Raw genomic sequence first — 21,971 nt, forward strand, 5'->3', positions numbered from 1 at the left:
CATTAGATTTATCACTTAGGGCATGTCGGGGATGTATCACTAGCCAACCATAAGCTCATTCTACCATGCCACATTGGTAAGTCATTTTGTAGGCATTTTTTTTATTTGTATCATTTCATTTCAGTCTTACAGGAGTCTTCTGACTTGGAAATTATTCCTGCACTTTGCAGTTGTGAACGTGGAGGCTTAAAGAAGTAAACTAGATGTTTTCTTGACTACCAATGGACTCTCAGAGCTGAGGGGACTTTTGCTTCTCATCAGGGCCAGAGCCCCACCCTGGAGTCACCCCTGCAGTGTTCCTGGAAGGCGGCGGCGGGGCCCTGCTTGGATGGCCCCGGTGTTGGGGAGCCTGCTCCCCCCTGGGACATCTGCTTTGTATTTGAACGGCTGACTGCAAGAGAATGCGTCTTTACAGAGAGATCTTTCTCTGTGGCTTCTGCTCAGTGTTGGGTGGAAAGAACCCCAGGCTTAGTTAGCGTCAGAGGCCTGGGGCTTCCGTCCCGGCCCTTCCACTTCACGGCGCCATGGCCACAGGCAGGCTGCTCCCCTGGGCCTTGGTTTTCCCAGGTGAAAATTAGTGACTTGGATGAGATGGCTCCAAGGCCTTTCTGGTTTGGACGTTTTAGGATTATGTAATTCGTGGCTGTTTATGTAACACACACACATACCTGATTATGATGGGAGCGGTGAAGGAGTGTACAGTGTGTTCCAAGGAAGAGAAGTGTCTGCCAACGTGCCTGTCAGGGCGACAACTCTGCCAGCTGAGAAGAAGCCAGAAGTTTCTTAGAAATGGCATCATAAACCATCTTGTCTTAAAACATAGTCCTCCCCCTTCTACCTTCCCTCTTTCCTCCTTTCTCTTCTTCTCATTCTTGCTCTCCTCTCTCTCAGAGGCACAAAGAGACATTTTAATCCCAAGACTGGAGATCATGTCTTCACGACATGACACATTTCTCTCATCACTATAAATACACAGACACACGGACTCGATCTCTTTTCAGGAGGAAACCCCGCCCCCCAAACACAGCTCAGAGCTGCTTGGCGGCTCGGGGGCCTCCTCTGTGCGCTAAGCCTCTGGGGTTTCCATCATGGCGTCCGTGCACAGACTTGCAGGGCGTCAAAGACTTAGGACGGGATTGTGTGCATTTTTCTGGGGAAATGGGTCTGAACAAGAAGCGCGTCCCTGTCAGTGGGAGTCTTGGTGGCTCCAGGAGCTGGCCTGGGACTCAGAGTTGGGCTGCAGTGCCAACGTTGAGTCTGGTGTCTCAGTGTCAGACAAAATGGATCAAGACAGAAAGAGACGACTCTACCATCACGTTTGAGTGGAGAATGAAAACAAGCATGGGGCCCAAACCACAGAAACAGCCACTCAGCCTTTCCTGCTAAGGCAGAGGGCGCTGCTGCTCCCCTCCCAGCTGGAAAAGAACTAAGAGGCTCGGTCTCGGGATTGCCCCTGCTTCCTGACAGCATCCTGACAGCAAGGCTCCACCCTCGCTCCATTTCCTTGAATGATCTCTAACACAGCCGATTCAAAGCCCAAATCCCAGAAGCAGTCTTTTCTGCCACCCTCTTACCAAGAAACCTCCTGGTTCCCATGACTTGTGTGTTCTCCTGGGTGGCAGAATCAGTTAACTCATTGTGTTCGGTTACAGGTGCTCCTGATTGTGTTGAGCAGAGGAAACTGATGAGTCTATAGCTTTCATTTGATTCTGCAAAGGATCTGCATGTGGCTGAAGAAAATCCCACAGCCCATGCTGGCCAGTCCCAACTGAAATTCATGACTAAATCCTGAAGTGGACCCTGATCCTGAGAGGCAACGACGCTGCGCGTTCTCAGTATGTGAGTCTTGTGTCTTACCCCAGCCCCCTCCCTCGTGGTCTCACCACTCCCTGTCTCAGGTAATGGTCTGCCAGCCCAGTTCTCTGAGCAAAGGGACTGCCGTAGACCTCAGCACCACATCTGCCCCCAGCCCACTGGTCCATGGATTGGAATACTGCTGCCCAAGGCCAAGTCCAGCCTACCCTTGAATGTGCTCTATTTCCTTATGCATGTTTGATGGCTGCATTTGTCTTACAAGGAGTGGATTGTACAGTTGCAACAGAGACCGCATGACCCGACAAACCTAAAACACAGAGTGAACCATGGCACCTTACAGAAATTTAGGGGCCTGTGGCAACACTCTTGTTTACAGCCAGGTCCTCCGCTCGTGCTCCGGGTCCTACCCGCTCTTCTCTCTTGAAGGACCCCCGCGTTCTCCATGCTCCCGCTGCGTTATCCATTCTTTACTCTGTACTAGATCGTGTCCTTCAGCTATTTCCCATCTTACCTGTTTCTTCACTTTGCTTCCCTCAACCTATTTCTTTGCCTTCCCTTATAGTGAAACTTCTTGAAAAAACTGCCCATGCTCCCTGCTTCCAAATCTTCTCCTCCCACTCACCCTTGAGCCCACTCCCATCAGGAGTCCCCACGGCTTCAGACAAACGGCATTTGTCAGAGTCACCCCACAGCAAGGTCTTCGTTTCCTCTCCATTCAGCAACGTTTGACACAGTCCAACACTTCCTTCTAGAAACTCTCTCCTTTCTCTTGACTTCCAGGACACTCACTGTCTCATTTTTCCTCCTAACACAATGGGTTCTCCATCTGTTTTCCCCGACAGCTTGGTATTGAAACATTCCAGAAGTCTTCCTTGGTCTTGCTTGTCCCTCCTCTTTCTATATACACATCTTCAGTGATCCTATCCTGTCTAAAGGCTTTAATATGGCTCTTAGAATTATCCTAATGGCTTTAAATGCTGATGGCTCTTAGAATCACATTTTCAGCTCAGCCCTCTCTTCTGAACTCCAGAACTGTGATCGGTGTCTCCTTGACTTCTCTCCTCAAGAACTCAACACACCCCAAACTGAATTCCTGACTCCTACCTCCCCACAACCCATTCCATCTCCATTTGCAGCCTCTCTGACATCATTCTTCCAGTTGCTCAGGCCAAAAACCTTGGGATCATCCTTAACTACTCATTTACTCATTTTCGCTCACACTTACTTCCAACCTCTCAGGGAACCCAGCTGGATCTACTTTTAAAATATATCCAGAATCCAATCACTTTTCAACATTGCTACTTTCATCACACTGAGCTGTGGTACCACCAGCCTTTGCCTGGTTTGTTGCAGTAGCTTCCTGACTGGTCTCTTTCCTTCTATGTTTATGTATTTTCAGCATAGATAATTCTTTAAGAAAGTAGGATTGGGGTCAGCCCTGTGGTGTAGTGGGTAAAGCTGCTGACTGCAATGCTGGCATCCCATATGGGCACTTGTTCCTGTCCCATTTGCTCCTCTTCTGATCCAGCTCTCTGCTATGGCAGTGGGTGATGGCCCAAGTCCTTGGGTCCCTGTACCCACGTGGGAGTTCCAGAAGAAGCTCCTGGATCCTGGCTTCAGATTGGTGCAGCTTCGGCCGTTGCAGCCATTTGGGGAGTGAATCAGCAGATGGAAGACCTCTACTCTGTCTTTACCTCTCTCTGTAGCTATTTCAAATAAATAAATCTTTTTAAAAATAATGTTAAAATTTAAAAAAATATATAGATAGACCATGCTACTACTCTGTTCAAGACCTTGCAAAGGCTCCCGTTCGCTTCCAAGTAAAACCAAAGCCATTTCCACTGGTCTTCATGACCTGCACCTGTTACCTCAGCCGCCTCGCTTCTCCTTTAGCATACCAGTATTCTCCTGCTCTGTGCTTGGGCACCAGGTACCCTGAAGTGCATGGAACACTCTTCCCCTAGCTAGCTATGTGGCTCACTCCCTACACCCATCACACTGTTGCTCAAATCTCACCTTTCCAAGGAAATCTCCCCTGACCTGACCATTCTATTTGAAACCACAGCCCCTCCCTGGCCATTCCCGGTCTCCCTTATTCTGCCTCACTTTTTCCTATAACTACCACCTTCTAATATGCAAGGTCAATTCCTTAGTTATCGTCTTCATCATGGCATATCTTCCCCAATTGGAATCTGAGCTCTACAAGGACAGGAATCTTGGTGCCAAGCCGCTAGACTAGGGTCTGGGCCTACATTTACTGACCAATACATATTTGTTGATGTTGCTGAGTAAATCAGCATCACAGGGGCTGGGAGGAAAGACCGGAGAAGACTTACTGGTTCAGAGGCCTTCACTGAGACACAGGAAGCAAAGGTGCCTGCCTCAGCTGGACAGTTGAGCTGCACTGTGGGCCAGTGAGGCCGCTGTGCACCAACCTGTTCACCTTCACGCTCATGGAGAAGGCAGCCAGCATGCTCAGACCCTCACGTCTGAGGCAGCTCCCACCACTCTGCATTCGGCAAGAAGGTGACAGCAGACTCTGCCAGGGCTGTGCTGGAGGGAGCCCCTTCAGCCCTCACAGACAGAGAGTTTGGGCATGTTGGACACGGTGGTTGTTTTTGCCAAAGGAGTGCCCACAGTGTGAGCTCTGACCTTAAAAACAAAGTCCTAAGTTTCTGGAGGTGGAAAATCTTAGTATTGATGCAGCACACGATGAGGTCTTGCAGCGTTTCACCTCATGGTGAAATGCAGGTTCTTCCAACGGGCATGGCTTCAGTCACTGTAACCATTACGCTCAGAGTCTGTTGCCTTGGCATAGTTCACCGAGGCTGCTGCTCTGAGGCCTGTCTTCTGGTAGAGCAATTACTGGCTAGCTTCTGGGAGAAAGGAGTGTGTGTTGGGAGGGAGGGCAAGGGCACAGAGGATCTCCCGCCTGGGTATGGAGGGGGCAGGAGAAGAGGGGGGAAGACAAGCTCTCTTACACTCTCCGTTTGCTAAGGGCCCCGAGGTTGGGCTTTCCTAGGACGAAGGTTCTCTCCACTGCCTTTCTCAATCTGCCTGTCTTTGTGTGGCTGACGCTGACCTAGCATAAAATAACATGCTTTTTAGCACATTTTGAAAGCAAAGTCAAGCTTTAATGATCAGTTTTCTGTTCCTTGGTATTTTCTTTCAAGCACAGGCCATGTTTTTGTAAGATACTCCATTTCAATAAGACTATTATTTTGGCCCCAGCAAACATTCTTGAGTGGTAGGTTTTAGGAGGTGTTCCAATGTATTGCTTCTGGTGTCTAATAACCTTGGAGTATCTGTCTTCATGCCCCACCATCCCCTTGGCCATGTTATTTAGAAAGTTACAGCCTTGAAAGTCACTCTCTAATAAAAGCTAGTGCCATTAATTCTAAGTAAAGCAAGCTTTCCAAATAAGGCCAGCTGTGAATGTTTAAAATACGGAGCTTCCGCACCAGGAGTCTCTAAGTGAGATGTGAATGCAGCTGAACTTCTTCAGGCATTTTCACAGCCATTTAAAAAGATGTCTTCAGCAAACTCATCCAAATTAGCCGAAAACGCTTGACACGATGGACACGTTGTGTCTGAAGGCCAATATTCAATCCAGGTCCAGGAATCTAACGGGTAGATGTACCTGCCAAGAAGAGATGAGAGCAAAGCATTTGTGATGCTGGCCGTGCAGAGAGAAAGGCTGGATGTGACCCCCTTGGCAGGAGCCCAGCTGTGGCAGGTCCACAGGGGCAAGGCTTCACAAACCCCTCTGCATCAGCCCCGCCTTGGGAAGGTTCTTAAGCCCCTGAAGATCATGAAGCTTCCTGGGGCTCCCAGGGGGAAGGCAGGAACGACACTGATGGTAATGTCTATTTTTTTGGAAATAGACAAGATAAGAAAGTGCATATTTAAACACTTTCCTCTTAACAGACGCAGCCCTCTGGGCACATGCTGACGGATCCAGCTTGGTGGGTGGGGGGTGGGTGGGGTAAGCAGGCCAGATTCATCACCAGGTGCACTTGCTCACCTAAGTTGGTTTATCAGTTCAGCTAAGTCCTCGGCTGCTGTGATGGCTTTCTATAGCTCTTGTTTTCAACTCATAGATTTAATTGGTTTCTAATGGCTTGTTGGTTAACAGCAAGGTACGTAAGAAACATACAGAGGATTTAAGAACAAATTACACTCAGTTCTGGAGGAAAGATCAGAGACTCCAGAATACTGGTGACTTACTTGAAACTGAAATTGTGTTTTATCTGAAGGGCTTCCTTCCCCATAATTAAATACTGTCTTCCTTTCAGCAGGTCAGCATTAGCACAGGTTGTCTTCTTGATGAAGGTGATTTCAGAGCCTTTCTCAGCAATGGCTTCTCCTGCGACACGCAAGGACGGTTAGCACATGCTAGTCCTGATGTCACATTGTAAATCCTCTCATGTCGTCTGCTTCCTCATGGTGACCGAGAGAACAGAAACATCTACACAGTGAGGACTTTGCGTTCTATATTCTGTATGATACGTTGTAACTACATATAGTTATAACTCTCTCTACATATAGTTAAGACAGACTCTCTGGGTTAAACCCCAGCTGTGAAGCTCTGGGCAAATGATTGATGCTCTCTGTTTAAGGGCTCATCCCCCTCATCTGAAAAAGGTAAGTCGTCAATATTTGTCTGAAAATGAATATAATAAAAACGTACCTGAACAACTGTTGTGAGATCAAATGGGTTAGTATATGAAGTGATTGGAACATAGTAAGAATCATACAAATGCTTGTTATAAGTCTTGCAGGCCTAGAATTAAAGGAACTTATCTATGATAGGACAATATTGCTCTCCCTATGCTATATAGCAAAATATTGAAGTATCTGGTAGCTGACAATGGTCAGCTTTGTAGAAAAGTACAAGACAGGAAAGTTTTAAGAAGACTAAAACTGCCGGTCCCTTAAAGTTTTTTTAATGATTTATTTATTTGAAAGAGTTACAGAGAGAGAGGATATTGAGGCCAGTGCTGTGGCGCAGCAGGTTAACGCCGTGGCCTGAAGCACAGGCATCCCATATGGGCACCGGTTTGAGACCCAGCTACTCCACTTCTAATCCAGCTCTCTACTGTGGCCTGGGAAAGCAGTAGAAGATGGCCCAAGTCCTTGGGCCCCTGCACCCATGGGAGATCCAGAAGGAGAGAGAGGATATATATATATATATATATAAGCTTTAATAACTGCTAATCTTGTTTTCACTTTGATCCTCTGTCCACTGGTTCACTCCCCAGATGGCTACAATCACCAGAGCTGAGCTAGGCCTGAGCCAGGCCGGAGCCAGGAGCCCAGAGCTTCTTCCAGTTTTCCCACATGGGTAGCAGGGACCCAAGCACTTGGACCACCTTCTGCTGCTTTTCCCAGACCATTAGCAGAAAGCTGGGCCAGGAACAGGTGCCCATGTGGGATGCTGGCAGCAGCTTTACTGGCTACCTTGGGCTGCTGGCCCCAATCTTCGTGTCCTGCCTCTTCTCGTCTGGCAAACGTTTCTTGCTGCTCTTTGTCCTAAGTATCTTTGTGTCTTCCCTTTCTTTTATACCTGAGTTTCTATTACAATGTTTCACCCCACAGGTCTGTCTCCTGAGCCAGAGACTGTGTCTGACTCCTAGCTATGCAGCTGTTTGAACTTGTTGGTAACGCGTATGTAACAGTAACTGTATAAGTGGTAATTTTCATTAGTAATAAGAACTCCGGAGTACGCACATTATATTAGTTTGAGCTCATTTCTTAGGCTGTCCCAGTGACCATAGCTACCTGTTGCAGCAGTGTGTGACCAACATTCGCAGCACCACCTGCCAATTCAACCCCTGACAGAAGAAGAAGTGTGGTTGTGTGGGCCTTACTGTTTTTGAAAACTTTTTAGTAATGGAAAATTTCAAATATATTCAGAAGAGAAAGTAATTAGCCCCAGCTTTAATAACCACTAATCTTGTTTTCACTTAGATCCTCATCTACTCTAAGCACCCAGTGCTTTGGGAGAATTAGCAATTTATTTTTATCCTCAAACTACATAGTTTGTTCTTGATTCAAAAATGGTTTCTTATTAGTGTACAACCATTTTTGTATAGGTAGCAAGTTACAGTATTTTGATATTTATATAAATTCAAATTTTGAAGTATTAAAAATGAACATTCAGAGGTGATAAATATGCAAAAATTCTTAACTTTTGATTTTAAATATAAAAATAATCTTCTGAATCTACAGCAGAAATGATAGTAATAAAATTCTGCGACTTGGGAATCTCCTGGGGCTATGCAGAATTCCTAGCAGTCTGGAATGTCCTTTGATACTATGCAAGAAAAATAAAATAAAATAATAAAATAAATGCTTGTTCTTTCTGGAATGAAAAGTGATTTATTGTTTCAGTTAAAAAGGAACGGCTTGCTACTGCATGTGATATCATCGGTGCTCAGAAGCTGGACTGGGAAAAGACCCAAGTGCTAGTCACACACCGCTCTCATCATAAAGGCAATCAAGGTTCAAATAAAGGAAAGGTGTGACCATCTGTGGACACAAAAATGAAATGACATCACAAATTGGTTTCTTACAGTGCAACATTTGGAATAATAAAAACTCTACCTATCTTATTCAAGTTGCAGCCTCTGTGTCTTACATAACACCTGGCGCGCAGTAGGTACTCCCTGTTTGCTGGATGGAAGAGTGAATGAATGGTTTCTCACCGGTTTTGTAGACATCCAGAAGGGTTGCTGTGTACTTGACGAAAACGTTTTCTTCAGTGATGGATGTGATGCTAACTTTATAAGCTGGCAAACAAACAAATGAAAAAGTGGAAATGAAATAATGCAGGGTTGATGCCACAAGGCCGTATCCAGTAGGAGCCAGAATTTGTCAGACAAATGAGAATGGAAGCATGGCAAGCTTTTGGGCACCCTGAGGTAGATCTGTCTTTCAGGACGCCTTCCCATCGGGCCTCCGTCTCTGCACTCACTCACTCTTCTAGGATCAACCATTAGCTCTGGCTACTCCTGCAGAACAGGCTGACTAGGATAAGGGCCGTTGTAACTTAAATAACAAAAGCACATAAATAAGTAAACAGGATAAAACCCTGTCAGGCCAGAGCCACAGCTCACTAGGCTAATCTTCCGCCTTGCGGTGCCGGCACACCGGGTTCTAGTCCCTGTCAGGGCGCTGGATTCTGTCCTGGTTGCCCCTCTTCTAGGCCAGCTCTCTGCTGTGGCCTGGGAGTGCAGTGGAGGATGGCCCAGGTGCTTAGGCCCTGCACCCCATGGGAGACCAGGAGAAGCACCTGGCTCCTGCCTTCGGATCAACGTGGTGCGCCGGCCGCAGCGCGCCAGCCATGGTGGCCATTGGAGGGTGAACCAACAGCAAAGGAAGACCTTTCTCTCTATCTCTGTCTCTCACTGTCCACTCTGCCTGTCAAAAAAAAAAAAAAAAAAAAAAGTCACGCCCGTGGTGCCCTTTGAAGAACCGCTGACTTCCCCACAGGGCCACAGAGGGGACCCTCATCATCTATCATTCAGGCCTACCTCGTGAGCCTTGCTTCTCCATACAGCTCCACTGGCTTTGATCTTTGGTTTTAAGTAGTATCCTGTTTTCTCATTCATCCTGGCTTGGATTGGCAACTGTCCGATATGAGCCACCCGCAGCCCGTTTTCTCCTCATTCAAGCAAGAATGCTTGATGCATGGTGTGTTTGACCTGAACTCTGCAATGAACAGTGTGAAGAGGTCCAGCCCTTCCATGTGGCCTCAGAAAAGATCCCTTTTATTTTTGCTTGTGATGGTGTTGAAACGAATGACCTAAAAGGTTTGTCCATTTTCGAGATCCTCTGGTCTGAGTCTAATTCCGGAAATGGAGAGGTGACAGAACAGACTGTGTAGAACCAAAGGCTATGTAAATTAGTCCCAAACATCAGATTCATAAGTCTTCATGGTGACAGGGGTAATGTAGTTACTGTGTTGGCATGGGTAGAAAAAGGAAACATTTTTCCCCCACTCTACTCCTCCTGTAATAGATTGTAGCCTCCAGGAAAAGCCAGACAAGTCTTTTATTGAAAATAGCCCAATAACTCCAGATTCATTTATTCTGTTAAACTAGGTTTCTGATAGTTCAGTGTTAAGACAGTGAAAGGAAGAAATAATTTAATGAAAATGTTGTTTTAAAGCAATGGGAATATAGTATGCTTTTCAAGTCCTGGTGTGTTTTATATTTTATTTATTTGAAAGGGTTGGGAGAGGGAGGGACGGAGGGAGGGAGAGAGAGAGAGAGAGACAGAGACAGAGAGAGAAAATCTTCCGTCTACTGTTTTCACTCACCAAATGCCTGCAACAGCTGGGGCTGGGCCAGGCTGAAGCCTCAAACTTCCAGACTAAAGGCTGGAACTCAATCCAGATATCCCATGTCAGGGGCAAGTACCCAAACACTTGAGCCAGCATCTATTGCCTTCCAGGGTACATATTAGTGGGAAACTGAACTGGAAGCAGAGCCAGGACTTGAACCCAGGTACTCTGATATGGGACATGTGTGTCTCACTGCTACATCAAATACCTGCCTGACATATTTTTAAAATCTTGTCTGATTCAGGCAATTTCTTTGAAGTCAAGATGAATTCAAAGAAAAGAAATGCCACACAGCATACAAACTTCACTCTGGTGGCTGTATTTCCATTAAGAGAATTGAGCAGACTGTGAAGGAAATGACACTGGAGAGCAGGGTGCACCCTAGTTCTATTGCTTGCTTCTGGCATGCCCTTGAGCCTTGATCTCTTGACTGGTAAAACAGTGATAATCCTGTTTGCTAACAGGTTCTTACAGGACTCTAATAAGAAACAGGGTATGAAAACAGCTGGTAACATAAAGTGTGAAATCAGCTGTAATTAATTTTTATTTATAAATAACACCCTTACAATGTTCAAAACAAAAAAGATTCGACAAAGGGTACAATACGATCTCTTTAAAAAAAATCCAGAAATAAATATCAAAAACTATGGGAAGAAGACGAAGGAGCTAATTCTATCTGGGACTTGAGTATTGATTTAGTTCTGAGTTCTGGAAAATCAGGAGATCTTGCTTTTGAAATGGAGAGAGTCTTACACAGAGGTTGCAATTCTGCGTAGAGTAAAAATTACGGAGTATTGCTTGAATAGATTTTTTAAAACCCCAAACCCCAAACCACCATTGCCTCTGTCTCTGCTCCAGCATCTGGATGAATACAGAACCGAAACCTTACACCTCTGTGGCTACTCCAAAGTTCCCTGCAAATATGGCTCCACGTCTGTGATTCAGAAGGATCTATTCCAATACCATGTCCTGACAGGCATGCATGTCCCTCCTATCAAGTTTAATAAAGTCATATTTCTTGGCTGAAGAATAAGTAACTTTGCTTGCTAATGCTGAAAGTGGATGGCATTTTCCCTCAAGGTGAGCCGGTGGAATGTTGCATCCATGTAATCTCTGTGTAAAGCTTTTGTCTTTGTAACGGATCATGCATTCATAAGATTTCACATTTCAAGGAATCTATTAAACTTTTGAACTTACCATATACAATCTCAGGTTTACAAGCTTTTTCTTTTCTAGTATCTGCAGAGATGGTCAGATCCAATTCTTTCTCCATTTGCCCACAGTCAGCTGGGTTTGTGGAAAATGGTAAAAGTGAGATTAATATAAAGAAAGCAATGTTCTCTTTGGGAGTAAATGCTGTTTCCCATGAGCCCTGAGACAATCCAACATAAGAAATGTCAATTTCCTAAGACCTGTCCATTTTCTCCTCTTTCACAAAGTAAAACATTACACAAAGCAAAAGTAAAAGGAACAACCCCCCAAGAGATATTGAACACAGGACTTAGAATGGGTTGTTATCCACATTCAGCACTTTAGGAAAATGTATGTTTCCCTTATGGGAAGGGGGAAATTTTTTTCCATTATGAATATCATCAAAAGTCCACTGAGGGGCCAGTGTTGTGGTACAGTGGGAAAAGCTGTTGCCTACGATATTGGCATCCCATATGGACACTGGTTCGTGTTCCTGCTGCTCTACTTCCAATCTAGCTCCTTGCCAGTGGCCTGGAAAAAAGGAGAAGATGGCTCAAGTGTTTGGGCCCCTGCCAGCCAAGTGGGAGACCCAGAAGAAGCTCCCTGTTCCCAGCTTCAGCCTGGCCCAGTGCTGGCTGTTGTGGCCATCTGGGAAGTGAACCAGCACATGGAAGAGCTCTGTCTCTCTGTCTCTTCCTCTCTCTCTCTCTCTCTAACTCTTTCTAAATAAATAAATAAATCTTTAAAAAAAAGTCTGTTGAAGGATCCTAAATGATAATGACTGATTCGTGGCTACTGCATTGTATAAGTACCTAGGAAATGTGTAGATGTTCAGAATTTTGAAAAAATAAAACCTAAAAACCCTGGCCTTCAAGGAACCAGTTTTTTCATTATGGTGAGTTCTGGATTTACTCCTTTGCCAAAAAGTTTGTCTTCAACTAATAGAAGACTGAAAGGAACTGGACAATAACCAGAGAATTACAAAAACTAAGAAGGACAAAGAGAAAGAAAGAAAGAAGCGATAGTGGTTTGGTCCTGGGCCCCTGGTCTCTTGGTTTGGGTTCCTATTATGTTAGAAAGACCAGGTTAAAAAAAAACTTCATACAATGTTATCCCTGTGATATCCAACAACCATCTGGATGGTGCTTCTCTGTTCCTGTACGATATCAACCATCAGATTGTTCAGGAGGGGTGGACAAGCAGCTTTACAAAACTCAAGGAGTTATTAACTCTCAGTCAGCTGAGATTACATTTCTACTTTCAAAAAATGGTTATTTATTTGAAAGGCAGGGTTATAGAGAGGGAGAGAGGTCTCCCACATGGGTGGCAGGGGCCCAAGCACTTGGGCCATCTTCTGCTGCCTTCCCAGGCACATTAACAGAGAGCTGGATTGGAAGCGCAACAGCTAGGACTCATACTGGCACACTGATATGGGATGCTGGTGTCGCACGTGGTGGCCTAACCCGCTGCGCCGCAATGCTGGCCCCTACATTTCTACTTTTGAACAGCTTTCTCAGATAAGCCTTGGGTTATAAGTGGCTGCTTTAAATAAGCATGAGGTTTAAATTTTTTTAAATAAAATTATTTATTTAACTTGAAAGGCAGAGAGAGAGAGAGAGAGAGAAATATCAATCTTGCATTGAGTGGTTTACATCTCCAACGGCCAAACAGCCTGGCCAGGGCTAGTCAGGTAAAGCCAGGAGCTTGGAACTCAATCCAGATCTCCTATGTGGGTGACAGGGACCCAACCACTTGAGTCTTTACCCACTGCACACCAGCAGAAAGCTGGATCAGAAGTGGAGCTGAGACATGAACCCAGGGACTCTGACATTGGGCATTGTCCCAATATCCATGTCCCAAAGGGCAACATGGCTGCTGCATCAAATGAGGGCCCCAAGCATGCAGAGTAGATGTGCTAAATGGACTTTACCTTCCACACACTTGCACAGCATTCCTTCACAGACTCTCTGCAGTTTGGTGTTGGAAGTACTATAAAACATGGTGCATTGTTTATCTGTGGCAGTAAAAGCACGGTTAGGAGAAGTGGCTTGGTAGATCCATAACACATTTACTGATTGTTCTGCTACACGGGGTCACAGAAATAGCTTATTCCAAACATTTCTTTTTATGGCTAAGGACCATGGAGTTTAAATTATGAATTGCCTATACAGTGGCCTCTTTATGCTCAAAAAGATCTCCCCAAGTTAGCTTAGTTCTGTGCTTGAAGTTTTCCTGTTCATCACCTCTCAGCCTTTTGGCTAAGATCAAGTGTGAAGTTTTCCTCTTCAATATTCATTTCCTAGATTGAAAATATTTGATATTCCCATGAATCAGAGGAAAATAAGTTAGGTTACATGAGGATCTGTTGAAAGAATTATAATTGTTTAGGTTGGACAAAGGGGCTAAGCATATATTCTCTATGATTTCAGAAATAAAAGCAGAATGACTGCATGTCAGAGTTTGGTTCATTTTAAGAATTTTCTAACAGGTAGAACTTCCCAAGATAGAGTCATCTAACTTGTAAATCAATAAATTCTCCAATTACTCAACATTCCTGGAAGTGGTTGAATAGTCAAATGTGGGATCATTTATTCAATAAACACATTATATCTCTATCTATATCTATATCTCTATCTGACACTATTAGCTACTATGGTCACAAGGATGAAAACATTCTATCTGGGCTTGGTGAGAACAACATGCAAACCAATAATTATAAGGCAATGTGACATCTGCTCTAACAGAGGTATCTTCAAAATGTAATGAGAATGTAAATGGGGTAGAACCCATGCTGGGAGGAATAAATAGGTTATGTGAGCTTCCTTCCTAAAAAGAAGAGATGCAGCGAGTACTGAAAATGTACACCACAGATATACTTGAGACAAAGAATTTTAAAGCTGGAGGCAATATGATCCAGTTGTTTTGAAAATGAAGAAACTGCAGACAGAGGTGAAATGGTTTGCTCAGTGTCCGCAGTAGTTTGTGTGCAGTAGTGTCTGTGCAGTAGTTTGAAGTTCTTTGAATGCTCTGGTTGAGACTTTTAAGAAGAGTGAGCTCTAAGAGAGAAAATAAATGAAATTTCCAGGCCTCTAGTGGAGCTAAAGCTTCTGTAAAGAATACAGAGGAATATAAAGATAATTAAAAATGAATCTTAATGAAGAATGGGATGGGAGAGGGAGTAGGAGATGGGATGGTTGCAGGTGGGAGGGTGGTAAAGGGGGGAAGAACTGCTATAATCCAAAAGTTATACTTTTGAAATTTATATTTAATAAATAAAAGTTTTCTATTAAAAAAAGAATACAGAGGAGTCTTCCAAAGCAATTTTCCAAGTGGAGTTGGTTACCTGGTCTGTGATATTCATACACTGTGAAAGTAGCAGGACTCAGGAACCCAACTTGGAACAGTTCAAATATCCGGAATCGGACACAAAGAAAATCAGCGGAGGGAATCTGTTTCACAAATTCAAGAATTTGAGGAAGTTACAGGGGAGAAGATACCCAGGAAATTTTAGCTTACAGATTTCGTATCATGATAGCAAGGGGGAATGTCACGATGGGCAGCTTACCGAATTCACTTGCAGGATAACATGTCCATCTTTGATTTGGTAGTCAGTTAATAGTTGATCCACCCCTTCCACAAGCTGAGGGAGGAAAGAAAAAACTCTATTTTAGTTTCATCATTTTTTTGCTTAAATGCATTCACCTGTTGATGGGATGTTAAATCACAGGGATGCAATCCATTATCTAAAGAAGTTGAAGAGCAAGTCCTGTCCTTGAAACGTTAACATGCACATTTCATTTCAGAACATGCATGTGTATGCTCCACTTCATTTCGATAAATCAAAACTTAGGTAGTTGGCTGTTTTGGAACATATATTCTCAGTGATTTTATGAAAATAACATATTAAAATGAAAAGAAACAAGTCTGTCTATAAAACAGAAAAGAAAGCCAAACACTCACAGCAATATTAAAAAGGAAACACTTACAGCTCTTAAGTCATCTTGGTTGGCACTGATTCCAGTGGGCAAAGAAATATCCATCACTGCATGGGAGGATCCAGATGATGACTCTTCCTCGCTGGCCTTGTAGCTAAAAGCAAGAGATTAGGAAAGGGAACAGATAGATACAAGGGTACTTCAAAAAGCTTATGGAAAATGCATTTGATACTACACTTGATCTTAGCCAAAAGGCCAAGAAGTGATGGAAAATGCGTTTGAAAGATATGTTTACTTTTGGTGCAAAAAAGACTGACATTCACACATACTTTTTTCATAAAGCACATTTCCATGAACTTATTGAAGACCCTTTGTAGATAAGATTCTTTAAGAAAAGGCTGTCTTTCCCTACTCCTTAGCCGGCTTTAATTTTTTTAATTAATTAATTTATTTGCAAGGCAGAATTTCAGAGGGGGGAGGGGAGAGAGAGAGAGAGAGAGAGAGAGAGAGAGAGAGATCCACCATCTGCTGGTTAACTCCCCAAATGACTAGGGCTGGGCCAGTCCAAAGCCAGGAGCCAGGAGCTTCTTCCAGGTCTCCCATGTGGCCATGTGGGTGCAGGGGCCCAAGTACTTGGGCCATCTTCCACTGCTTTCCCAGGTGCATTAGCAGGGAGCTGGATTGGAAGTGGAGCAGTGAGGACTTGGACCAGAGCATTGGCTTTATCCACTACGCCAAAGTGCCGGCCACAGCAGGCTTTAATTTTTAAATTTGGGTCTCCATGTATTTGATTTGTATATGTCTATAATATACGGGTTAGAATCCCTGATTCTGAGAGTTACAAGAGCTCCTTCAGTCATCTCTTCTCTTTCCTTCCAATAACACCAAAGGGCCACTCTACTGGAGAACACAAGTCATCCACCTCAAGTGAACCAGCTGGGGAAACTGAGGATGAGAGCAGAGCCCATGTCCAAAGTCAGGAATGAAGAACAAAGGAGGTCTAGGTCACTCTTATGCATAAGAATCACCATCAGGGCCAGTGCAGGTAAAGCCACCGCCTGCAGTGCCAACAACCCATGTGGCTGCCAGTTCGGGTCCTGGCTGCTCCACTTCTGATACAGCTTTCTGCTGTGCCCTGGGAAGGCAGTGGAGGATGGCCCAGGTCCTTGGACCCCTGTACCTTCATGGGAGACCTGGAGGAGACTACTGGTTCCTGGCTTTGGATCAGCACAGCTCTGGCCATTGCAGCCAACTTGGGGGGTGAACCAATGATGGAAGACCTCTCTCTCTCTCTCTGCCTCTCCTTCTCTCTCTGTGTAATTCTTTCAAATAAATAAATGAATCTTTTTTTTTTTTTTTAAGAATCAATGTCTTCTATGTCTCTCACTTCTTGCTTTAATTCTTTTTTTAATGGAGCACATTCAAAGAAGAAAATTAGTTGTTAACTGTAAAGAGACTCAATAAACACATCCGGGCAAACACTGAAAGAAAATACACTTAATGTATTTAGTGGGATTATGCTTGATTCTGTCTTTTCTTTCTTTTCTATACTTTCCTCCATTTTCTAAACTTCCACAGTACTTTATGTAAAAAAGAATCTTTCAAGGACTATCTCCTGTCTAGGAAGTTAAGGAGAAAGGCAGAGGGGATAAAATGGGAGATTTTCTTGGAAGAGAGAAAAGAACACTGAAAGGGGAAATCAAAAAACTTGGATTTTATCCCAGTTCTGCTGACAGATTTCCACGAATCAAGTCCCCTCTCAAAGCTCGTTTTCTTTTTTATGAAATTAACTCTAAAGAAGTATACACGTGTGTTTTAGGTTTGTTTTTATAATGCCAAGGTTTCGGTCTTGGGTGTCAGAGGCTTGGTGCAACCACTCAGCAGAGTTGGAGGACATAAAGGAGGGTTAGTCTGGTGGGGGTGGGCGGGGAGCGGAGGAAGCATAGTTCTGTTCAAGCTGTTTCGGGTTCCAGCCTCAGTTCAAGTTGCTTGAAGAAGCAGCTGAATATGTGAGAGCAGCGCTTGGAAGAGCAGTCAGGCTGAAAGGAAGAAGAGGTGAAACAGCTTACCGAGATGGAAATGAGCGGATCTCACTCAGTGGGAGGAGTGTTTGTGAAAAAGGAGACGTGTGTGAGTTTGTGGGATGTCAGGGCTTTTCCTCCATCACACCTTACACAGCGTATAGAAAGCAGTCCCTGCTAGAAGTTTCAGATGTAATATTTACCGCAGTAACTAAAATATGGTAAAATCTCAGATGCGTTCTTCACCAGCTCAATCATTTAGATCAGGAGGTGGCTCGGCACTGCACTGTGACATCTGAACTCTCCTGGGTTGGGTGGATAGAGCAGGGAACTCACTCACAGAGAGAGGCAAAAACACTCTGTCAACAGGATGGAAAAGGGCCTCCCAGTGCAGGGTGTCCCTGAAAAGGCTGTCGGAGCCTTGATGACTGGTTGCCATGGAGACTGTTTCAACTGTGGAACAGAAATCCTCCTTTCAAGAAGCCTTTTGCCTGCTGCCAAAACCAGCAATCTTCCCCAAAGGCCTTTTGTTGCAAGAGAAATGAAATCTTTTCTTTCCTTAGGAATACAACGGAGAGGTTATAAAAAGCTAAGTACACGAAAGAGACCCTCTGAACACAGAAACTGTGCTGGTATTTTTTAATCAGGAGAGAACATATTTGAAGGCAAAGAACTTCTTACATGAATAAGGGACTACACAGTTACTTTTGGACTCCTCCCAACCTAAAAAGAGCCAAAAGCATATTCAATCCGCCTTTCCTGAACATTCTGTCCTCAATTTGTAAAATCAAAGGATAGAACATTCACTATCGCATTTTTACTTGATTTCTTTTGGATGCTGACAACCCGAATTAGGCTCCCTGCTAATGAAGTCAAACGAGTGAGTTTTTGATGAGAGCCGTTTTATGTACGGCAGCACTGGGGACCATTAGAACTGGCAGGGACGCTGAGCTAAGCGGGCCGATAGCCTTGCTTTACAGAGAGGTCTGGGGAAGCAAGCTCATCTGTGCAAGGCCACTGAGTGCTTGCTGGCAGAGGCTGCCCCACAGGTGCTCTGCTCCACTATCCTTTTTGTGCTGACTCTAGAGACCTCCCTCTGGGGTCCCATGCATGGGTTCTGGTTCTGCCCAGAAGGTAGCTCCTGCCTCCCTCTGGCAACCTCTCTGGATTAAGTGATGACTTTGCTTGTGTCCCCCTCCCCAGCAGATAGGTATTCCAGGGTCGGTAATGGCAGTTAGGAGGAAGCTGCCTGGGAAGGAATGGTCTTAATGGGAAAACTTTAGGGAATGTAGAAGCATGTTTGAGAGAGAGAGAGAGAGAGAGAGAGAGAGAGAGAGAGTGAGTAGGTCAGGGAGTGGCCAAGGAAAGGAGCAAGGAGTGTTGAAAGCAAGGAAGGCTGCCAAAGATGGAAATCGGGCTGGGAAGGGAGACTCCTAAGGAGAGTGATCAGACCCAGGACCACGAACAACACAGGGAAACAGCTGGGAGGGAGGCACTGAGAGACCATTTGTTGCTCCCCCGTATCAGTAGTCTTAGATTATTGGACTGAAAGAGGCGGTTTAGATGCTGGAGTGGGCGTCAGGGGTCACAGACTTCAGTCCCTAGCTCTGTCTCATATTCTGTGAGAATTGGCAGGTTCCTTTACCTCTTTGGGTCTCAGTTTCTTTATTCTAAAATAATGGGATTACTGTAGCATCTCCAAAGTCATACTCAACTCTAACCCATGACACAGCACTACTGAACTTCCAGATTATTCATCCCGAGTGCTTTGGTATCACATGTGATTATGACTGAAACCAGAACTATGCCATCCATAGATGTCTCCTTACTGACAACATAAGGAGTGAAGGAAAAAGGACAGAACAAGAAGTAGTGAGGGGTGCTGGAAAGAGGAGGGCACAAGCCCAAGTTCTAGTGCTGGCCTTGTTACTAACCGATTCATTCTGCACAGTCAGCACAGACCAAAGGACACACATTTTTAAAAAGCCTACATTTACATAAACATTTTAGGATCACGGCTGTGGTAAGCAGAATAATAACCCTCAAAGATGTCTGTGTCCTAATCCCCCGAACTTGCAAATACACTACGGTATGTGTATCTGGCAAAAGGGACTTTATAGATGTGCTTACGGATTTGAGAGAGGGAGATTACTCTGGATCATCTGGTTGGGCCCAAATGAATTACAAGAATTGTTATAAGGGAGAGAGTAGGGGAGTGGAGAAGGAGGTGTGATGATGGAAGAAGGCAGAGTCAGAGGCCGGAAGATCCTGTGAGGTTGGCAGTGAAGACAGAGGAAGGGCCACAAGTCGAGAAACACAGGCAGCAGGTAAGATCTGGAACAAGGCCAGGAAGTGGATTCTCACTAGAGCCTCCAGAACGAATACGGCCCTGGAATCTCCTTTATGCGTTGGGGTCCACGTCATGGAGCAGTGGGTTAGGCCACTGCTTGGAATGCCTGCATCCCATGTCAGAGTGCCCGTTCGAGTTCTGGCTACTCTGCCTCCAATCCAGCTTCCTGCTAATGTGCCTGGGAAGGCAGAGGATGGTGGCCCAAGTAGTTGGATCCCTGCCACCCACATGGGAGACCCTGATGGACTTCCAGGCTTTGACCTGGCCCCACCCTGGCTGCTGTGCACATTGCGGGAGTGAACCAGTGGACGGAAGGAGCCTCCTTTCTATTTCTCCCTCTCTGTCACTCTGCCTTTCAAATAAATCAATAAAACTTTTTAAAAAGTAAGGTTGTGTTGTTTTAAGCCATTAAGTTTCCAGTAACTTGTTACATAGCAGCAACAGGAAACTAATTTAGTTGTCTGTAGTCAGGGAGCAGAGGGTTCAACGTGTGGCTCCATCAGAGTGATCTCTAGGAGTGAGGTCTCAGCTTCGGACATTTCCACAAACTCTCCAGCTGACTTCAATGTGCAGCCCACGTTGAGAACCACTGGCTGATGATGGCCAGGTAGGAGAGCAGGAGCTGCTTTTCAGAGAAACTTCTGTGTTTCCCTCCAATACTTATATCCCATCTCTACCCTTCTAAAAGACCAAACAATTATTATTATGCTGTTTGAATCAGAGGAAGACAAAAAGGCAAGAGAAAAGTAGATGGGAACAAAACCAATGCCATTCTTTATAATTAAGTAGTTATTTAGGAATGCTTGTTATCTTCTGTATGCGAAAAAATAAATAATTAATTTTGTATGTTCTGGACATCTTAATATTCAAAAAGATACCAAGAAATAACACTATGGCAAAAGTAAGCCCTTGAAGTTTACATTCCCCTTGTGGAAATGGGCTTACCTGGCACATGCTATGATGCGTTTGTATCCCAAGTCGCTGTAGTAGGATGCTAGCACATACAACAAACACACAAATAAAGGGTAAACTATTTTTAGCAGTTTTGTCAGAACAGAATTATTAATGAGCAAGTCTGTGAACACACTTAAAAATTATTTATGGTTCGCAAGGTGGTACTTTTGTTGACTTTAATAAAAATTCATAGCTATTGATAATACCAGGAAGTCTTTCAATAATTAGAATAGCTCTCTACTTGTTCTGGAGGCAGAGAAATGTGCATTTGCCGCATCTCTTGGAATAGAGAAAGGCTAAGGGGTGGGAGGTTAACATGGTGATGAGGGAATTCAGTCTCCTAAATGGAACGCTGACAAAAAAGTAACAGAAATTCAAGGTTGTGGAATTAGACCTTTCTGTGTCATTACAACTAGTTACACTTTACAAGTAACACAATCAAAACTATTTCTTCATCAGTAGTGAATACATTTAGCTTAATTATTTAATAGTAGTTGGGAACTATTATTAAAGAGTTACATGTACTGTGATAAACTGCAGTGATGTTTACTTGGATGGTGGCCTGCGTAAGAGTTTAACTAAGAAAAAAAATCTTTTTTTTTTTTTTTTTTAACTTTTATTTAATGCATATAATTTTCCAAAGTACGACTTATGGATTACAATGGCTTCCCCCCCATACCGTCCCTCCCACCCACAACCCTCCCCTTTCCCACTCCCTCTCCCCTTCCATTCACATCATGATTCATTTTCGATTATCTTAATATACAGAAGATCAGCTTAGTATACATTAAGTATGGATTTCAACAGTTTGCTCCCACACAAAACATAAAGTGAAAAATAATAGATGATTTTTTTAAATGATGATGAAATCAGAGCAGACCTATTGTCATGTTTAATCCCAGTGAGAGTCAAGTTGGGAATTGATAATTTCTTTTTTTTTTCTTTTTTTTTTTCTTTTTTTTTTTTTTTTACAGAGGATCAGTTTAGTATGCATTAAGTAAGGATTTCAACAGTTTGCACCCCCATAGAAACACAAAGTGAAATATATTGTTTGAGTACTCGTTATAGCATTAAATCTCAATGTACAGCACATTAAGGATAGAGATCCTACATGAGGAGTAAGTGCACAGTGACTCCTGTTGTTGACTTTACCAATTGACACTCCTGTCTATGGCATCAGTAATCTCCCTATGCTCCAGTCATGAGTTTCCAAGGCTATGGAAGCCCTCTGAGTTCTCCGACTCTTATCTTGTTTAGACAAGGTCATAGTCAAAGTGGAGGTTCTCTCCTCCCTTCAGAGAAAGGTACCTCCTTCTTTGATGACCTGTTCTTTCCACTGGGATCTCACTCGCAGAGAT

The 21,971-nt window shown here is 44.1% G+C and overlaps 1 protein-coding gene, 1 long non-coding RNA gene and 1 pseudogene across 9 annotated transcripts in view; 1 reads left to right on the forward strand and 2 right to left on the reverse strand.

Annotated features, from left to right (window-relative positions):
- Nucleotides 1-1,089: 1,089 nt before the first annotated feature.
- Nucleotides 1,090-8,434, forward strand: LOC127490252 (uncharacterized). Of its 7 annotated transcripts, none has more exons than XR_016211474.1 (4): nt 1,090-1,839; nt 6,114-6,459; nt 7,414-7,507; nt 8,209-8,434. It is a non-coding gene; the product is annotated as an uncharacterized LOC127490252 (long non-coding RNA). The 7 variants fall into 7 exon arrangements; XR_016211468.1 differs by having other exon boundaries at nt 1,099-1,835; XR_016211473.1 differs by having other exon boundaries at nt 1,099-1,835; nt 7,414-7,482.
- C5 (complement C5) overlaps nt 4,928-21,971 on the reverse strand; it is a 94,598-nt gene continuing 77,554 nt past the window's right edge. Inside the window, exons 33-41 of one of the 2 annotated variants that reach the window (XM_008273377.5) lie at nt 20,605-20,653; nt 15,340-15,442; nt 14,919-14,993; nt 14,697-14,802; nt 13,284-13,367; nt 11,360-11,449; nt 8,523-8,606; nt 6,043-6,181; nt 4,928-5,455 (exon numbers count right to left, since the gene is read on the reverse strand). In XM_008273377.5, coding sequence (XP_008271599.2) covers nt 5,317-5,455; nt 6,043-6,181; nt 8,523-8,606; nt 11,360-11,449; nt 13,284-13,367; nt 14,697-14,802; nt 14,919-14,993; nt 15,340-15,442; nt 20,605-20,653 — 869 coding nt within the window. In that variant the 3' untranslated portion in view covers nt 4,928-5,316. Of the gene's footprint in view, nt 5,456-6,042; nt 6,182-8,522; nt 8,607-11,359; nt 11,450-13,283; nt 13,368-14,696; nt 14,803-14,918; nt 14,994-15,339; nt 15,443-16,671; nt 17,328-20,604; nt 20,654-21,971 lie in introns of those variants that run through there. The other variant, XM_017350045.4, reaches the window with a different exon arrangement.
- LOC127485396 (U2 spliceosomal RNA) lies at nt 15,480-15,555 on the reverse strand (annotated as a pseudogene).

Source organism: Oryctolagus cuniculus, chromosome 1 (assembly GCF_051225735.1).
Source record: "Oryctolagus cuniculus isolate XC-2025 breed Fujian yellow rabbit chromosome 1, ASM5122573v1, whole genome shotgun sequence".
Lineage (NCBI taxonomy): Eukaryota > Metazoa > Chordata > Mammalia > Lagomorpha > Leporidae > Oryctolagus > Oryctolagus cuniculus.